This window comes from Salvia splendens, chromosome 21 (assembly GCF_004379255.2).
Source record: "Salvia splendens isolate huo1 chromosome 21, SspV2, whole genome shotgun sequence".
NCBI lineage: Eukaryota > Viridiplantae > Streptophyta > Magnoliopsida > Lamiales > Lamiaceae > Salvia > Salvia splendens.
In genome coordinates, this window is record NC_056052.1 from 1,161,120 (window position 1) to 1,180,676 (window position 19,557).

Here is a 19,557-nt window from a genome sequence, read left to right on the forward strand (position 1 = left end):
TAGTGACATTGGTCCATGAAAAAAAGCTATCCTTCTCCAGTCCTAGTGGTTGCTTCTCCCAAATCATGGACTACTAAACAACTACAAAATCTTGAAAAATATAACAAAGTTAAATAAAGAAACTAAGTAATGCATGCATGTATGTAACTTCACTATCAAATATTATTGCATTCTTGGAGTTGACAACTTTTGTCCTCACATATATGTTACGTCGTCGTAACATATACTACATCTGTCCATAAAAATATTATTAGCCGAAAATGAAATCCGCCTCATTAGAAAGAGAAAATTTACCTTGAATTAATAAAGATCGACTTTGGCAGATAGACCAAAATGGAAAAATATGCTTATTTTTTCGTGGAAAGAGGTAGTAATTAGTGTGGTGTTTCGTCCTAAAGTTTTGGTCCTAGCTTTAGGTTTTCTTGCATGATGTTGAGTGTTGATTAGTAAAAGGGGGCATTTCTTGTTATTTGTTTTTTTCCGTTATTAAAATGGATATTAGGTGGGATTGATTAAAGAAGAGAGGATTATCTGTCAAATACCTAATGGAGCAGAAGGAATTAAGTAAATTGAACCATAACTTTTGGAATTTATCAATTTTATTTTTAACTTTAATAATTGTACCAGTTCTTTTCCATTTTGCCTACTTATAAATTACAGTATATCTCAATCTTTTTAACTTGTATCAAGTTTTCATATAAAAATTTCACTCAAAAGTGGTATTGTGATGTAACATGCAGGAAGATGAAATATGGTTTTTCATACAAAATAAATAAATAAATTGCGAACGAGAATATTAATATATTACATTACTTTTAATATTATTTTTCAGAAATAATTGCTATAAAACGAATGATTTAATTGATACAAAGTTGAAAAGATTGGAATAAATTACTTTAATTTTTTAGGCTGAAATTGAAAATTTTCAGAGTTTTGAATATAATTAATCCTAAGTAGTCAGATGTATATCCCTTGTTAATGATAAAATTATTAGATTATTGTCAAGGCAAGGGCATAATGGATTTCTACCAATTAAATTGACAATTGCATAATTCCATCTGATCTCATCCCTTGAAACTTGAAAGTCAACTTCAAAGAAATCTCTTTTGTTGTTTTGTGTTTTATTTATTCATTTTCATTTCATAATATTCTGACCAATCGAATTTGCAAAATTAACAAATAAATTACTACATTCGAGCACACTCTGCACATATTCGACTATCTATTTCAGAATAGAGTCTCTAACTTAAAAATGTCTCTAACTCGAACTACAGATGTTTTACTAGTCCATCATGTCTGAAAGAGTTTTTTACTCGAACTATTTATGATTATTTAGTATATTTTGTACTCGAAATAGTTTCTAACTCGAACTATTAATGTGTCACTAACACATCAAACTTTATATAGCAATCTATAATGGGATTTTGTAGGTATCCAAATAGACTTAGGGTTACCCCCACCTAACATCTTGAATTTTTCCAAACATGGTCTAGTGGAATTCTTCCATAGCTCTTTCCCCCACCTTTTTCTTATCTTCTTTTGTTTCTTCCCATCTAATGCAATTAAAAGAATCATGCTCCACACTACTATCATTGTTGTGACAAACTATAAAAATATCCCACTTTTAGCAAAATCTCCAAAAGGAGAAAAGTGAAGAAACATAACCTTAAAACCCCATTTTCTTCTCCAAAATCCAAACTACATAATTCCCAACCATACTCTTTCTCTTATCACATCCACAAGATTCCCAAATGACAACAACAATACTTCAACTCTCCCATCTAATTCTTTCCTTCACAATCCTTGTTGCTTCTCTCTATCGCCCCGGTCCCGTAGATGCTACACCCGATGATGATTCGTACTGGCTCCTTCGGATAAAGTCCGAATTCATCGACCCTCTCGGAGCTCTTGACACCTGGCTGCAAGAAACCAGCATGTGTACATGGAATGGGATCGCATGTGGAGACGACAAAAAGCACATCATATCACTAAATCTCTCAAATTCTGGCCTCAATGGAGCCATCTCCCAACACTTCTCAAAACTCACTTTTCTTGAAACACTTGATTTATCTCTCAACTCCCTCTCTAGCCCTATCCCTCAGGATATAGGAAACCTCGAAAATCTGAAGGAACTGCGCCTCTTCTCGAACTCGATCAATGGCACAGTCCCTCCACAGATTGCCCTTCTGAGGCAGCTGGAAGTCCTCAGAATCGGAGACAATCTTCTCACGGGCGAAGCCCTGCAAAACATCGGTGCCTTATCCGAACTCAGAGTTCTAGGCCTTGCCTACTGCAACTTCAACGGAAGCATACCTAAAGAGATTGGAAATCTCAAGAAGCTGATGTTTCTAGACTTGCAGCAGAACAGCTTCGATGGAGAGATACCTGAGGAGATCAGTGGCTGCAACGAGCTTCGAAGCTTTGCTGCATTGAACAACAGATTTGAAGGGCGAATCCCCACCTCCATGGGCCTTCTTTTGTCACTCCAAATCTTGAACTTGGCCAACAACAGCCTGTCCGGAGCAATCCCTCCGGAGCTGAGCCATTTATCGAACTTGAAGTACTTAAACCTGCAGGGGAACGAGCTAGGAGGCGAAATCCCAGTTGAGCTCAACGGATTGGATCAGCTAGAGATTCTAGATCTATCTAGAAACAATCTCTCCGGCAACATAAGCCTCCTCAACTCCAATCTGAGGAATCTTGAAGTTCTAGTCCTGTCTGAGAATCTCTTCACCACCATCCCTCCAAATCTCTGCATCAAAAACTCAAATCTCCACCAGCTCTTCCTAGCTGACAACAACATCTCTGGTGGCTTCCCTGAGCATATCCTAAACTGCTCGTCACTCAACCAACTGGACCTTTCCGGGAACAGCATATCCGGGGCTCTCCCACCCAGCCTCGACTCACTGCAGAGTCTCACTGATCTTCTGCTCAACAACAACAGCTTCACTGGAGAAATCCCTCCTCAAGTAGGCAACATGAGCAACTTAAACTCTTTATTCCTCTTTGGCAACATGATCACCGGTGGAATCCCACCGGAAATCGGAAAACTTCAGCAGCTCACAACACTATACCTCTATGACAACCAAATTTCTGGCCCCATTCCAAGACAATTAACCAACTGTTCGAGCTTAGCAGACCTAGATTTCTTTGGAAACCGGTTTTCTGGCTCGATTCCTCCCACCATAGGAAAGCTCAAGAACCTTGTCAATCTGCTACTCAGGCAGAATGAATTATCCGGCACTATCCCATCCAGTTTAGGCTACTGCAGGAAGCTTCAACGCTTAGTCTTGGCTGATAACATGCTGTCTGGATCAATACCACCGACGTTCGGATTCCTCTCCGAGCTCTTCCTCGTCACTCTCTACAACAATTCATTATCAGGGACAACCCCAGAATCTCTCCACCACCTCAAAAACCTCAGCATTGTCAATTTTTCACATAATAGGCTCAGTGGCAGCATTGCTCCTTTTAGTGGCTCAAATTCTCTAACCAAATTAGACTTAACCAATAACAGTTTCTCAGGCAGCATTCCTTCAACATTATCCACAAACCTAGTCCGTCTCCGCCTTGCACACAACTCCCTCACCGGCGGAATTCCTCTTCACTTCAGCCAGCTAAAGCAGCTCCAGCTTCTTGATTTATCCTTCAACAACCTTACGGGGGAGCTTGACACTGATCTCTCCGGTCTCACGAGCCTCGAGCACTTTCTCCTCAGCAACAATCGTTTGTCAGGACCTATTCCGACGTGGCTAGGAAGAATAACGAAGCTAGGTGAGCTAGACCTTTCATCAAACAGTTTCAGTGCAAACATTCCACCTGAAATTGGGAATTGCTCGAAATTGCTCAAGCTTTCTCTCCGGAGCAACATGCTGTCAGGTTCAATCCCACCGGAAATCGGAAACCTATACCTTTTGAATGTCTTGAACCTCCAGAGAAACAATCTCTCCGGCAGAATCCCACCCACGATTCATCAATGCAGGAAGCTTTACGAGCTTAGGTTATCGGAAAACAGCCTCTCCGGCCCAATTCCATCGGAAATAGGCACTCTCGGAGAGCTCCAAGTCGTGCTAGACCTCAGCTTCAATCAATTATCCGACAAAATCCCTTCTTCATTGGGAAATCTGATAAAATTGGAGCGATTGAATCTCTCATCCAACAAACTAGAAGGCGAAATCCCACCTTCGTTGGGAAAATTGTCGAGTCTCCACAGACTGAATCTCTCGAGCAATCACCTTCGCGGCCAATTGCTATCAAATTTCGCAGGATTTCCATCAAATTCCTTTCTCAACAATGATGGCTTGTGCGGCCCGCCATTGATCTCTTGCTCGGAGCTGTCGCTGAAAACGAGGAAACGACTCTCGGAATCCCAAATTGTGGGGATAATTGTGGCGATTGTGTTCACATCCACGCTGATTTGCCTCTCTCTGATGTATACCATGGTGCGGATATGGTGGAATTGGCGGAAGGTGGCGATTTCCTGCTCCGAAAAGGGGGGTTTCGAGCAGAAGAAGGAAGGAGAGGATTGGGTTTATGGAGAGGAGATTGCTAAGAGCAGTGATCATCACTTTTGGAATTCAAATTCAATGGCGTTGGTTCCCTCGCAATCCAAGCAGGTTTCGGATTCAGATACAGCGCGGATTTTTCAGTTCAAATGGAGCTCAGCTGCTGCTAAGAAGTGAGAATTGAACAATTTGAGTGTTTTTTTTTCGATTTGAATTTTGAGTTTTCTGTAACGATGAATGCATGCAGTTCTTTCATGGTGTGTAGAGTTTTAGGTTTGTATAGAGATTTTTTTTTATATTTTCAGTAATAATTAAGCAGTTTGATCATAATTTTTTTATTTCCAAATTATCACCTTTTTTTATTATGATTTTGCATATATAATAAAATTTGTAACCAAAAAGTCTAGACTTAAACGACTATGACCTATTTAGATGTTCATGGGGCCACGAAAAAATGTTAGGCACAACTGTATCAATTCAATACAAAAAACGGACGTTGCATAATTGGTGTGACTGAAATTGAACGATCGATGTACATTGCGTGTGGAAGGATCAGAACAATTGAACACCTTTTTTTTAGTAACAATCAAGCAGCTGAAAATATTATTATTATAATTGGGAGGACATTCCCATGCGAACTGTCATGGCTCGGGCACTCTTCAAAAGATTTAATGAGTGACAAAATTTCTATGTTTTATGTCATTGCCTGGTCGATTGGAATATTTGAAACAAGAACAAATTCCAAGAATTGAAATCCATGAGAATTTGAGAAAAGAAGATGGTGCGCAAGCTTGTATTAGAAGAACATTAGAAGATCTAGCGATTGCTATTTTAGACTATAAACCAAGAGGTCCATGATTCAATTCTTAGAGCATCAACTACGCTGTCTCCATACCGTCCCTTAAACTACTATTTGAGGACCTCACTGTACTTTTTTACTCCATCCCTTAACTAAGGGACAGAACCTGCAACGCTACATCCCTTAATCGTCCCTTAAATTACTATTCATTCAATTTCATTTATTATTTATATTTCCAACACAATTCAATTAAAACAAACACACTTCATTAAAATTAAAATAACATTACAGCATAAAATAAAAATACAACTTAAAATTTAAAAAAAAACATAATTAAAATCTTAAAAAAATAAAAATGACATAATTTAAAATACAATTTTATATGGACATATTTGAATGTTTTATGTTTCACTTTCGATGTGGGACAAAATCATTCTTGGATGTCTCTATAAAAGAGAAACAACCAAGAATGATTTTGTCCCACATCGAAAGTGAAACATAAAACATTCAAGAATGTCTCTATAAAAGAAGAACAACCAAGAATGATTTTATCCCACATCGAAAGTGAAACATAAAACATTTAAGGTTGTCTCTATAAAAGAGAAGCAACCAAGAATGACTTTGTCCCACATCGAAAGTGAAACGTAAAACATTCAAGGTTGTTTCTATAAAAGAGAAGCAACCAAGAATGACTTTGTCCCACATCGAAAGTGAAACGTAAAACATTCAAGGTTGTCTCTATAAAAGAGAAGCAAACATGAATGACTTTGTCCCACATCAAAAGTGGAACATAAAACATTCAAGGTTGTCTCTATAAAAGAGAAGCAACCAAGAATGACTTTGTCCCACATCGAAAGTGAAACGTAAAACATTCAAGGTTGTCTCTATAAAAGAGAAGCAACCAAGAATGACTTTGTCCCACATCGAAAGTGAAACGTAAAACATTCAAGGTTGTCTCTATAAAAGAGAAGCAAACATGAATGACTTTGTCCCACATCAAAAGTGGAACATAAAACATTCAAGGTTGTCTCTATAAAAGAGAAGCAACCAAGAATGACTTTGTCCCACATCGAAAGTGGAACAATAAAACATTCAAGGTTGTCTCTATAAAAGATAAGCAACCATGAATGACTTTGTCCCACATCGAAAGTGGAACATAAAACATTCAATGTTGTCTCTATAAAAGAGAAGCAACCAAGAATGAGTTTCATAAATTCGCAAGCCCATCAAATATATGTGGGCTATTACGTATTTCTTGTATTTATTTATTTGTAAAAATTGTTTTTAAATATAAAAACAATTTTTATAAATAAAAAGTATTTTTTTAAAAAATAGATTTTTTTTAAAAAAATTGATTTATTGCAACAGCGTGACGACGCCCACTCGCGGGCGTCACGCATGGCGCAGGGGCGTGCCACGTTGCCACGGCGCGTGGCGTGACAGCCCGTCCGGTGTCTCGCAGGCACGGGATTGGGACGGGCGCGGGACGGGACGGGACGGCGTGTCGCAACGCGTCGCGCGATCGTTCCGTCCCTCCGCGACGGAACGTGGGACGGTGGCGCGCCGCGTAGTGGATGCCTTAAGGGTATAATATTCTCTCTCTCTCTTTTAATTTTGTTAATCCATTTCTTTTCTTCTAAATTTTTACTAATTTACTTATATAGTATTGTTTTCTAAATTTTACTTCTTAGTGAAAATCAATTTTTATATGCTCCAATTTATGTATTTACTTATTCTAATTTGCCTAGTTTTTGTGATCCATATTGCATCTTATTCTATGCATAATAAAATGAATATTTCAAATACTTTAATAAATTTAAAATTTTACCAGTATACGCCTTTGTAATTTTATTTCAAATCTGAAATAAATTTTATTTCAAATTATTTACATTAGTAAATACATTTGTATAATATAAAATCTATTTATGTAATTCAATTATAACTTATAGTTATATTCTTATTATTTTAATTTGAAATAAACATAAGAATTTAAGTATAATATTTTACTACTATGAAACTAAATAATACTCTTAAATAATATGGAGTATTAAATATATAGTATAGTGATTATGATTTACTATTTACCACTAATAATAAAAATATTTGAAGAATATAGTATTATCATTTGAAACATGTACATATTTTTTGAGAAATCGTATGGATTTTGATTAGTTATAAAATATAAATAACAATATCTGAAAATAACTATTTTTTCAAAATTCGAAAGTAAATCAATGGGTAACTATTATTACTAGTGTCCTACTTTAAGCTGTGAAGATTTTTTATATGATAATTTTCAAAGTTAGTCAAGCCCAGTAATGTAGAATGAAGACTGAGTCAAATAAATGGTCAAGTATTTCTCAAATTTTTTAAAAATCTTGGTATATTTGCTTAATATAAATGGAAAGCAAAATTCTTAGTATGTGTGCATTTAATATTATTGACCCACAAACTGAAATATTGTTATACTACTATCCCCATCCACTATAAAATATTGTACTAATTCGTAAGCATTCTTCCGTTGCCTCATAAAAAAAACAAAATGCTTAGTACATTTTCTATCTTCGTTATTTTTGGATTCTTGATTCTTGTGGTGATTCCATCTCTAGCTCGTCATTTAGATGAAAATACATCGTTCTTGGATTCTAATACAAATGACAATAATGAAGATGTTGGAATCGTACTTGGTCAAACGACTTTGACTAATAATAATAAATGTTACAAGACATTTAATTTTGTGAAATTAAATGCAATAGTGTCGATTTAAGTTCCGAATAGATGACTGTAGCATATTCATTTTCTCAAATACGATTCTCGGTGAGTGAGAAATAATAGATTAAAGTTAGTCACAATAAAGCTAGAAATGAGCTATAAGAAAAAAACTAAGGGATTAATTAACTAAGTGTTAATTACCAGACCCCACATCGTGGATGATAAACTTCTTTGATGAAGTAATTAATAAGATGAATTATTATGTGTAATAATTATCGTGGAATAAGATGGGTGATAGACCCCACACGCGCGCCGCCGCCGCCCGCCCGCGAGCCGCGCACAGTGACCCGAGTGCCTTGGATCTTGGCAATTGGTCTTTGGCCTGTTCTTTAGAGCTGGTCGTTGAGCGTGGTTCAAGCCCCGCTTGTTGAGCGTGGTTCAAGCCCCGCTTGTTGATGGCCCACTCCTCCACACGATGAAAAGAGGTAGCAAACAACCGTGGCAGACTTACCAGCAGAGCGGTCGGCACCGGAGATCCGACGGAGGACCACCTCCTTTCCAGTCATTAGCATCTCCAAAAATGACAGCATTCTCTTGAGCATGAGTTGGCTCCTAATCTTAGCCTTGATCTCCTTGTCATCAAATGTCCCCTACTCCACAAACATCATTACAGTGGAGTGAACTGCAAAGAAACATACATTAAAATCAAATACTACTAGTATAATGTCAAAAATAAAACAAACCATTACCCATTCTTGTCATTGCTATTGCTAAACCAGAGAAGAGGGGAAGATAAACCAGAGAAGAGTGGAATAATGAATATATGGTGGGGATGAGCGATGGTATATATATTACAGGAGAGGGCAAGGGTAAAACAAGGGTAAATCCCAGCCATGATTCCCATTTTCCCCCATGAATGCTTGATTTAGACCTTGCCTTCGAAACATAGACATGCTAGATTTAAAATAATAGACACGGAAGAAGAAAGATACACAGATAGGTAGGGGTGTCGAAACTGGTACCCGCGGGTATCCGAACCCGATTTTGCGGGTACCCGAACCCGAAAAGCTCAATATTTAACTACTCAATCCTGACCTGTATGGTTATACAGGTATCCCGATACTCGCGTCGGATATCCCAAACCCGCAGTTGCGGGTACCCGAACCCACTGGCATAATTTGAGTTAATATATGTGTGTCAATGTGTACAATATATGTGTACCAATATATGTGTATATTGTTATTTATCGTTACAATTGTATATAAATAATACTTCCTCCGTTCGCCATTAGGAGTCCCGATTTACCATTTTAGTCTGTTCGCGATTAGGAGTCCCAGTTCACTTTTAACTATAAATGGTAGGTAGGCTCCACATTCCAATAACTCGTTCCACTCATATTTTATTATAAAACTAATGTTATATAAAATTATATCTCACATTCTACTATCTTTTTCCCCCACTTTTCTTAATAGTATTTCTTAAAACTCATGTCAAACTCAAATAAAATTCCTAATGACAGACATTATATATGTGGGTGTACATATAGTATACGTACATGTGCTATCCATATAAAATTATAATATATGTGTGTGCGCTTGTGTTGTGTATAGAATGAGAAAAAATAGAAAAGAAATAAATAGAAATAAATAGAAATAAAGTTTATCGGGCATTAAATATCTGAAACTAATTAACTAAAATAAAAAAATTGAAAACTCTAATCATAAAAATAACGGGTACTATTGGGATTATCGGGTATACCCATACCTGCAAAACTTCAAAGCCTACTACCTAATCCCGCCCCGTTTCCCGCTATCGTCGGGTGGGTACTCGATACCCGATGGGTATCGGGTCGGTATGAGAATTACCCGTTACCCATTTTGCAATCCTTAGCGGGTATTGGGTCGGGATGGGAATTACCCGTTGCCCATTTCGCCACCCCTAAGGATTCAATTTCATCTTCATCCTAATATAAGTAAAATTGCAGGGGGTGGTCAAATAAGACTAGGATTTCTCTGCAAATGGGCTTCAAAATGGGCTCTTTTTTTCAAATTCTTAATAATGCTTCATTTCTTCTTCTTTTATATACTACTCCTACTACTATATTTTTTTTAAAACGTACAGCTTTCCTTATACTATAATTATTTAATGTACTCGAAACACAAAGTAATTAATTAACTTGTTTTATGTTAATTCAATTTACTACTGTATTTAATGTACTCGAAACACAAAGTAATTAATTAACTTGTTTTATGTTAATTCAATTTACTACTGAGATTAGTCAAGTATGAACATGAAAAATATTAAAGTCTTGAATTACATATTTGCTGCAATCAATTACTTCCAAAAAATTGAATTATGATCTTGTATTCATCCAAAAATATGCATTCGTCATAAATCCTCGCAAACATGTGCGATTTATAAGAGCATTACCTACAATTTTATTTCAACAAAAAAGGCGATTCCATCGCCTTGACAACCCTCACACTCCAGCCCGACACTCCAGCCCGACATCATGTAAAAGGGATTCAATCAGGATACGCAATAGTCCATTAAGGGAGAGGCCCTAACCCACTGGCTGCCAGAAGCCCATCTTTTAAGGCCTCACACTTGTGCCTACAGTTTTATAGATTTATATATTGAGGCTTGTGATAATTTATATTGACCCAATACTAAAAATAAGATTCTTGGTTGGTGGGGATTTGAGTCATTATTCGAACTTAATTTGTTGTTCTTAAATAAAGTTGAAAAATTAAGAGTATATTAAAAATTCAGCACCATCAGGAATCATTTTTGTGGGAAGGGATAAGAAAAGGGGGAGATGAGCCAAAATATTTACCCTGCTTAATTTACACAAAACTACATCAACATACAAGGGAAATTACATAACTAAATACCACTAAGGGTAAATGTTACTTGTTCCAACCTATGCGCATTTTCTTGCATGTGCCCAACATAAGCATAATAACAAATTTGTTCATAACGTTATAAACGGGCTCATATTCGTCTCCTCACACCCGGAATCGGCACTTTGGCTAGAACCTGGAGTGCCACTTATGAAAACGAGCTGGAATTCCGGTAGTCCGGACACGGACATGAAAAAATTGTGAAGTGATGAATCTGTTTATTACTATCCTTATGTTGGGATACTATCCTTGTGATGGGACAAGGACACAAAAACGAAAAAAGCGCTTAGATTAAGACAATTTGTAACATTTACCTTACCAAAAATCTGAGTAAAAGGATCAGGCATGTCTAGGTTCCCTAATTGCCCTTTCCCTTCACTTTCTCCAACATTTTCGTTTCTAGCAGCAAGCGAGCATACTCACGGCGCTCTTTTTGTATTTCATCTGTGAGTTTTGTAATCTGCATAGAAAAGAATGAAACGCTCTAAATTTCATGTCCTCAAATTGGTATGATATACCAAAATGCAGCTCATAGATAGTGCATTATGGACAAGATCTCTATACCACAATTCATTTTCATGAAATCAGTGAAAAAATCCTTTGGTTTAAACAAATATTCAAAATGTTTTAAACAGCAAAACATCAATACCTTGAGATTGAGCTCTTTGTCTGTCTCCTCGTATTCCTTGAATCTGAGATACAGACAGGTGCAAAAGTGTGTAAGTGTGGGTATAGACATTCGGAACTCGCAAGCATATTACTTATTATCACTGATTGCGGAAGAGAATTAGAGTCGCCTTTGGCGGGTTTTTTTGTTTTCATAGGCTGATATAAAGCTGTTTGTCATAGTTAACAAGTGCATTAGTTCTATGATACAAGACTTACTGAGCGTGGAGTTTTTGGTTATCTTGAATTATCTTAACAGCAGCATCAGCAACTTGAACCGCTCTGGCAGGATTAATAGCATGCTGCATCAAGAAAAACAGATTGCATCAGGTTTTACAAGTCGGGATGGCTTTGTTATTAAAATACAGAACACTAAGCAATTAAGGCTATTTCCATAACCAAACTGATATCATCAGTTTGGTTTCTAGAATTTGTTACCCTACAAATGAGAAAACTTGGACATATGCTACGCGGGAAGCTAATGATTGTAAATGACGAAAGCACCTGTGGTACATCTCTGCCGAGAGCACTGTCAACAGGTCTCAACCCTGTGCCTCCGATCCTATTTACCCTTCCAGGCTCCACAACTTGCTCGTTTCTTTTCCTTTTGAGAGTTCCTCCTGTGCAATTTCAGTGCATAATGAGTTTTAAAATTGTTTGTTACCTTAGCAGGCATACTTAAGTAAAGAGATTCAGAGACATGACGAAGGCTGATACATCAACATATTCTGAGTTCTTACCCCCTGTGTTTTGATGGAAGGACGGTAAGGAGTCCCTAGTCAGCACCACAGGTTGATATATACCAGGTCCACGATCTGACTTAGGACCAGGTGTCACTTGATGTGTCATTGGTCGAGGAGCTTTCAAAACTTTATAGCCAATGAGTCCACAATGGTAGTCCCTGCCAAAGCAGAATATTATAGCATAGACGGCATGATCCATCAAGGACAGAATATTCATTGCAATTTATATAAAAGCCTTTAAAGTTAGAGGACAGAGACAGGAAAGCTCAAATTCCTTGATTTTGGGTATAAACTTTTTCTTCTTTTTTCCTTCCTGAAATTGATCACTAACCAGTATTCTAGTGTCATGTCTTTCAGACGGGCTTCAAGCTTTTCGAAAACTGGGGTTTTCTCGAAGTCCTGTTTGTTGTGAGTAGGCTTAATAAAGTTTGCTTCCAAAATCCCTGCCATGTTGTGTAGTATCAAATTTATGCAATTCAGGAGAAAAATACAAAACCTGGCATTATACGGAATTCTTACCAACAACTCCTCTGCCTCTGTTTGTAGCATAGCTTACAACATGCCAAAATGGCTGCAATGAAGAGAAACAAAATAGGTTAAACTGTAGGTAGAATGGTAGATAAAGCCAGTATCAGAGATCTTAGATTAGATATTAGAAAAAGGAAAAAGGATGTAAAAGGAGCAATCATAAGAATTCGGAATATCACAATGCCTTTACTATAAGAAGTCTAGAGGGATGCAGGACTGGCTGAATGACTCATTGCTGGCAAAGCTAAGTAAGTGGAGAAAGGCTAAATAAATGTTGCCTAACAAATGTTAAAATGTCAGAATTCAGAGTGCATCATCTAAAATGCTTGATTTACCTCAGGAAGCGACACTATACTTGCTTGAATTCAGTTTAACTATATTTCTGCTAGCGACAATATCGAAAGATTGATGAATACAGTAAAAGCAGTCACCAGTATCAGTCTATTCTTGTGGTAGACATTAAAACCATGTACATTTACAGCTGGAGCTTCCTTGAGGAAGCCAATTGTTGTGATGACAGATTCCTGCAATCAGTAAAATAAGGATGATATATCTCCACAATTCAACCTGATCAGCGGCTAAATAACCAAAGCAAACAATTATTGAGTTAAAAGCCCAATGCAAAACAATATCTCTGATGAGTCTTGTTTAAGCATTCACGTATATGTATTTAATATTCAGTTTACGAATATGTGCAATATATGCACAACTAACGCATGTATCACTATGAAATTTGCAGAAATAAATCCATACCTCAACATTTTGAGGTTTGTACCGTATGAATTGAGGAAATTTGAGATCCAATCCAACGTTATGATACTCAACAATTTGACCACGCAATACTATGCAAAAGTTCGCAGGATATCGCAAGTATAAAACAGACAAATATGCCTGCAGAAAAAAGAAGGCCAGGTGTCAGCAAGTATTTACAGATTGTGCAAATACACATATTTGGCACAAACTTACACGAAGTGAATGCTTAAGACGATTAGCAAGATGCTGTTCATTTGGGTTCTTCTTAGAGGAAATCTTGGCATTATCTGTAGTGTCCCGACAGAGACAAATATCCTGATATATAAAACTCAAATGAGGATGATTATGAAAATTCATGTAAATATTACCAAGTAAGCAAATAAAAAAGGAGAACTGACACAGCAATAAGTTCACACCCCACAACAATAACTACTCTCACGAAATGTAGCAGTTAACACAAACCTCTGGGTCTGAATCAAAATCGAGCTCCAATTTTCCATCATTGTTATGCCATAAATTGTAGACTATTATCTTGGTACCATGAGAGCCAATGTCATCAAACTGCAAGATAGATGCAAAAGGAGTTCAATAAGTACATTAAAGATGTAATACTATCAACCAATGAAAGACGCAGAGATAATGAGAAGGAATTTCTAAAAATTAAACAAGATGATTTTTTTTAAAAATGGCTATGCATTAGTTCCCTGGATGCTCAACGTACTTGCTTCAGAAGTTCAGCTTCAGTCGTAAATGGAGACCACTGTAAGAGGGTGGAAAGATTATTATTCAGATGTTGTTCAGCGTGCAATGAATGCCATGTTCTTGTATGTGAATCAAACTCATAATCAACCTGCGTTGCAAAGAGAACCTGATCTATAAAGTATGTTTAGCACATATTAATCAGAAAAAAGATGCACCACAATAGAAGGAAATTGTTAATTTTCTAAACATGTAGCTCCAGGAGAATTTTCTGCTAAAGAAATCTCTACAAATAGAAGCCCTGTAAACATTTATATCAAATTACAACTTAAGATGGGAACTAAACACTCACCATCGGGACAACTATTCTATCCTGGCCTGTTTGTTTTAAAAATGTATAAGATAGCAGACCTACACTTTGGGTCAATTTCCTGGATGAGAAAAGAAAAGTAATGAAGAAATCATATAGTCAACATCAGCAACAATGCAATGTAAAGTATGCAGTGGGACAGAATATTCAAGCTTCTCTAAATACTTTCTTCCTTAACAATGAGAATATTGAAAACTAAATAAATAAATAGATCCACTAAATTATCAGTTTACAATAAAAATAAATCGAAGTGAGTGAGGACCAAGAAGAAGATTGCGACAGCATTTCAGGATGGTTCAGTGTATCTGAAAACAACAACTTCAATGCAATTTCTCTATTTTTTTAATGAAGTAATCAAATTGTATCTTTTAGTTAAAACTCATTCAGTTCTCAGAAATGACATGTATTCATTTTTCTCATGGTTTTGATTTTGTATTATCTAAAAACACGGGCAGTCTAACGAAATTATACTCCAACCAACATCATATGATGATGATGATGATGATGTAAACAAAAGAAAGCAAAGAAACCTGTCCCACATGGAGCGGCTGAAGACAACAACATCAGCCCCAAGTCTCATAGAACTGGTCTTAAACCCATTTCCATCTGAAAAGCTTTTAAGTCAAAATCTTACTGTCATACTGAAGAAATAAAAAATAAATTTTCATACTAACACTGTCCAATTGTAGTTTTTGAATGCTTGTCTGAAAACCCAAAACTAATGCAACGCCGCATTGCATCAGGGTTCATTCCACCACCATCATCTAATAGAAGAGAAGTAAAATTACATTCATGCATCACTCATTCTTGTCAAGGGAAAGGTGTGAGCATAAACCATTGTCATTCCTAAACAGTTGATTATTATTTTTTTCATAAGTCTGAGTTTGAATTATTAAGTACCTTGAATCAACAAAGCTGTAGTTCCATCCCTGGGATTAGAGATCTTATCAACAACAACAAAGGTGGCCCCATTTTGTACCTATTCATATACGAGACATGGAATACAAAACCAATATAAACCAAATCATCACTTGTGCAAACAGGAGAATAATATATACCACAAGTGATGACATATTCTTGTCTGCAGATTGCTAATTAAACAAAACAAAATGTAATTGCAAAAGACATTCCATTGGCAAGTCAAATTGAACACAACCTACATGAGCTGATGCTTAATCTTTCTCACTACATGCAAGAGTGCATTACGGTATTAGCAAATTTTCAAACATGATCTCCAGGGACTGTGTATTATGTTCACAAACAACATGAATCTAATCTCTTAAAAAAGGTACATGCAGCATCTAAGAGCATGGGAATTTATCATACCAAACATGAGCAAAGTTGGTTTGCACAAAGACGAAAATGTAACTATGCAGCAGCAATGATATTCATCAACAGAAGCGAATTACCATCATAAACATAAGATGACAATGTAAAGAATGTAAAGAAAAATATAATAATGATAGATAAAAGATTACCTCATCAATCGAATTATCAAGCAGTTCTGCCACAGCTGTTAACATGGGTCAGGAATAAGAGGAATGAGAATAAGTAAGATGTCCAATATGATATAACTAAGACAAAATAGGGTACAATATCAAAAGATGTATACCACCAAAGGCCCACTTATGAGACGTAGCATTAGAGTGAAGAAACTTGGGGTGTATATGAAGATAGCCAGTGCGATCTGCCAATTAAAAAAAAGAATCCTTGATTACCATGTAAAGGTCATATAAAGACTACATTATCCTCAATGATATTCATGAGCTATCAAAATCCTACTATACAGACAACTGCACGAATTTGAAACCCTTTTGGGCGTCGCATTCACATTTTAGCTAGCGTTCTGAGAATTTGAAATTATGGCCAACCAACTTAGATTTCAGATTGAAAAGTACTTAGACATGGTGGTTTAGAAATAAGCATGTCCTCATAGTCTCCAGCTCTCCAGAACTGTCGACAAATGGGGGCTGGAGATATTGATGATGTCGAGCAAAAGCCTGAATCATCAATTGGAGTGCACTCAACACCCTGGACACTATTTGGAGCACTTAAAACAGTCAATCTTCTAATATTTTCAGATTCTCTCCTTCTAACAATTGAATTGGATTCTTCATGACAGATTGAATCATATTTTTGTGACTCATTTTCTTGCAAAGATCTTCTGATATCTTGCTCCAATTTAACAGCATTCATGCCAAGCTCTCCAAGACTGTTGTTGCTATATAGGTTCATGGAACTCATCTTAGGGACTGGAAAATGAAACACAAATCAGTTACCAAATGTACCATTAACATTTGTAGATTTACTAACAGGGTAAGTTGTATGACGCAAAGCAGGACTTAGAGAAAAAGAATAAACCAGGAAACAAATGACAAATTTTAACCAAAAAACTGAAGGTCTGGACGTAAGACCTAGACTCAAGAATAAAAAACACCAGAAACATGTTTGTAAACTAACTTGAAAATTAGAGGGAAAAAGTTAGCAGTAAACATTTTTATGCATTACTTGAAAAGGGGAACAAACGGTGAGCAGAAACAGCCTTTTAAATCATGTAAGAGAATTTTGGATATCAGCATATCTTTGTTTCTATGTCCAGGAGTAATTTCGTTATTTTGCCAAAAAGGGAAATGGCTCACTTAAGATGGGACATCCCAAAAAGGAATACGAGTCACTTATGGTGGGTCAGAGCAGATATAGATAAACCATTTTTAGCATGCTTAAGACAAAAACACAGCCATATTTGAAAATAAAAAGAATGATAAGGATTTGGGCTTTTCTTGTCAGCTACGAAAAAAAGATATGGGGTTTGGACTTTGGACAATGAGCATTGCAAAATCTCTGCAATTAAACACCAATTTTTTTTCTCATCTAGATGATGAGTTTCATCTTACAAAAAGAAACCCAACACTAACAAAAACAAGAAAAAGAAATCAGAATTGGTCGCACACATGCCTCCACACGAGACTACATCAGAGGATGGTGCCAGGCCAGGGATATTTGGCACTGCATTTTTTCTATACAATTACAACAATACAAAGGTGGCCATTTATAAGAAACAATAGCCCTGATCCAGCCCTAATTACACGCCAACCCAAACTAACAAAACATGCCCAAAAATTTTGGGCCAGGTGAGTAGTACTTTCAAGCTCCATACCTCAACATTTTAATGGCAAAAGATGCTAGACATACAATGGTTATTGTGGCCAGTAGTGAGATTGGATGTCGTAGGAAGTGGCAGCAATGGCAATGAGGACCAAATTCAAGTTGCCCACCCCCCAAAATCAAGAAATGGAACTGTAGAGGAAATTTAACCAATGTTTTCTTCATCACAAAAATGATTAATGCAGTCATGCTAATGGTAAGGTACTGTGTATATATGGTGTGGGAGGTACTGTGTTCCATGCAGCTGCACCAATGAGAGCCCTTTGTTTTCAGCCATGGGCATCAGTGCTGGGAACTGGAAGAAGGTGAAGGAGCACTCCACCGTGTTGATTGTCATTTGGTTAATTATAAAATTAAAGTGGCGAAATTGATTAATTGGATTCCATCTGGCTCAATGTGTACCTTTAATTCAGTTCTAAACTTTTAATTATCATCCAACAGTAGTCCATATGCTACATAGAGCCTAATTTTCGATAAATACAGATAAAAGTGTAAGTTACACAGCTTTGACCATCTGTACTGTACCAACTACATCATGAGCATAACCAGAGAGGGAGAAGCATATTGTTTTACATAGTTAACCTGTGTAGCTCCAATGATGACCGTGAAGAGGAGAACGACAATCGTCAAGTTGCCATGCATATTTACAGCAGCTCAAGGTGGCAGCAAGTCAATCCAAAATGGCAATTGGTGAAAGTGTGATCAAGATCACTGAGGTTAAAACTAAGGACACATCAGCTGAAGAGGTGCCATGTCAATGTGCTCCTAGCTGGATGAAGTGTTGATGAGAGGAAGGAAGAGTCTGGCCAGTGCATAGCTTCGTACATTTAGCTTGTTGGGAGACAGTTATGCTATTTCAATTGTATATTGTTTGTTTGTTGTTAAGATTTGATTCCCTTCTAGTATCTTTAATAAATTACTATATGCAGTGACAACAGCTGTATATTGTTCCATGTACTCCAAATTAAATCCAATAAAAAATTGAGAGCACATTTCCTCTTTTAGCTAAAAGCTTCGCATTACTCTCATGGCTTCCGCCATAACCCTTTTATACAGAAACGGGATAATACTAAAAATGTTTTTAGGTCAGAGCTACTCCTGAATAAATCGACAACGAGCACAATTGCGCGTAATAGCCACAGAAAATGAGCAAACAAAAGTATATTGAAGCAACGATAAACATGAGTGAGGGCATGTCGCCGTACCTCGAAATCCGCGCGGCTCGAAGCTGCATGCAATTCGGAGATAATGGATGAATTTCCTCCCAATTTCTGCACCAACAACTGGAGTTTGGGGTTCCAACGGTTAGGATCGCCCAAAACAGAGTTCCCTAAAATGAAATCCTCTTTAAATTCCCCGGTTTCTAGTGCGATTAATATGATCAACAACAGAGCTCTTTCACATTCCCATTTCTTCGGTAAAAGAATTTCGAGCTTCAAGCGGCAGTAGAAGAGCTCATGCCGCCAACTTATTGAGATGATTTTTTTCAAAATATTAATGACTGAGAATGTGGTGTTGTTCAAGACAGTGATGATTCTGGAAAACTCGAGAATAAAACTCATATTTATGAGTTTTATACGACAGCTGTATTTCCCCATATTAATTGCGATACGTTTCTATTCAATCACAATTTATTAATTTAAGATACATAAAATGAGAAATAATGTAAAATAAAAAAAATGAAGTATGCCTGAAAAAAAATATGAATAGATTA

The 19,557-nt window shown here is 36.7% G+C and overlaps 2 protein-coding genes across 2 annotated transcripts; one reads left to right on the forward strand and one right to left on the reverse strand.

Moving 5' to 3' along the window:
* The first annotated feature begins 1,504 nt into the window (after positions 1 to 1,504).
* LOC121784585 (LRR receptor-like serine/threonine-protein kinase GSO1) lies at positions 1,505 to 4,835 on the forward strand. Its single transcript, XM_042182754.1, has one exon. It carries the CDS (start codon positions 1,752 to 1,754, stop codon positions 4,680 to 4,682), a length of 2,931 nt encoding a protein of 976 aa, XP_042038688.1. The 5' UTR covers positions 1,505 to 1,751; the 3' UTR covers positions 4,683 to 4,835.
* A 6,140-nt stretch (positions 4,836 to 10,975) lies between these two features.
* Positions 10,976 to 19,399, reverse strand: LOC121785117 (protein MICRORCHIDIA 6-like). The gene is made up of 20 exons (XM_042183479.1): positions 19,049 to 19,399; positions 16,577 to 16,930; positions 16,291 to 16,365; positions 16,157 to 16,191; positions 15,579 to 15,657; positions 15,353 to 15,442; positions 15,209 to 15,284; positions 14,661 to 14,739; positions 14,331 to 14,459; positions 14,072 to 14,170; positions 13,823 to 13,924; positions 13,610 to 13,747; positions 13,288 to 13,380; positions 12,848 to 12,899; positions 12,660 to 12,771; positions 12,326 to 12,486; positions 12,090 to 12,205; positions 11,805 to 11,887; positions 11,569 to 11,611; positions 10,976 to 11,379 (listed from the first exon to the last, which is right to left on the reverse strand). The coding sequence occupies exons 2-20, from the start codon at positions 16,920 to 16,922 to the stop codon at positions 11,278 to 11,280; spliced, it is 2,010 nt and encodes a 669-aa protein (XP_042039413.1). The 5' UTR covers positions 16,923 to 16,930; positions 19,049 to 19,399; the 3' UTR covers positions 10,976 to 11,277.
* Between the last annotated feature and the right edge of the window lie 158 nt (positions 19,400 to 19,557).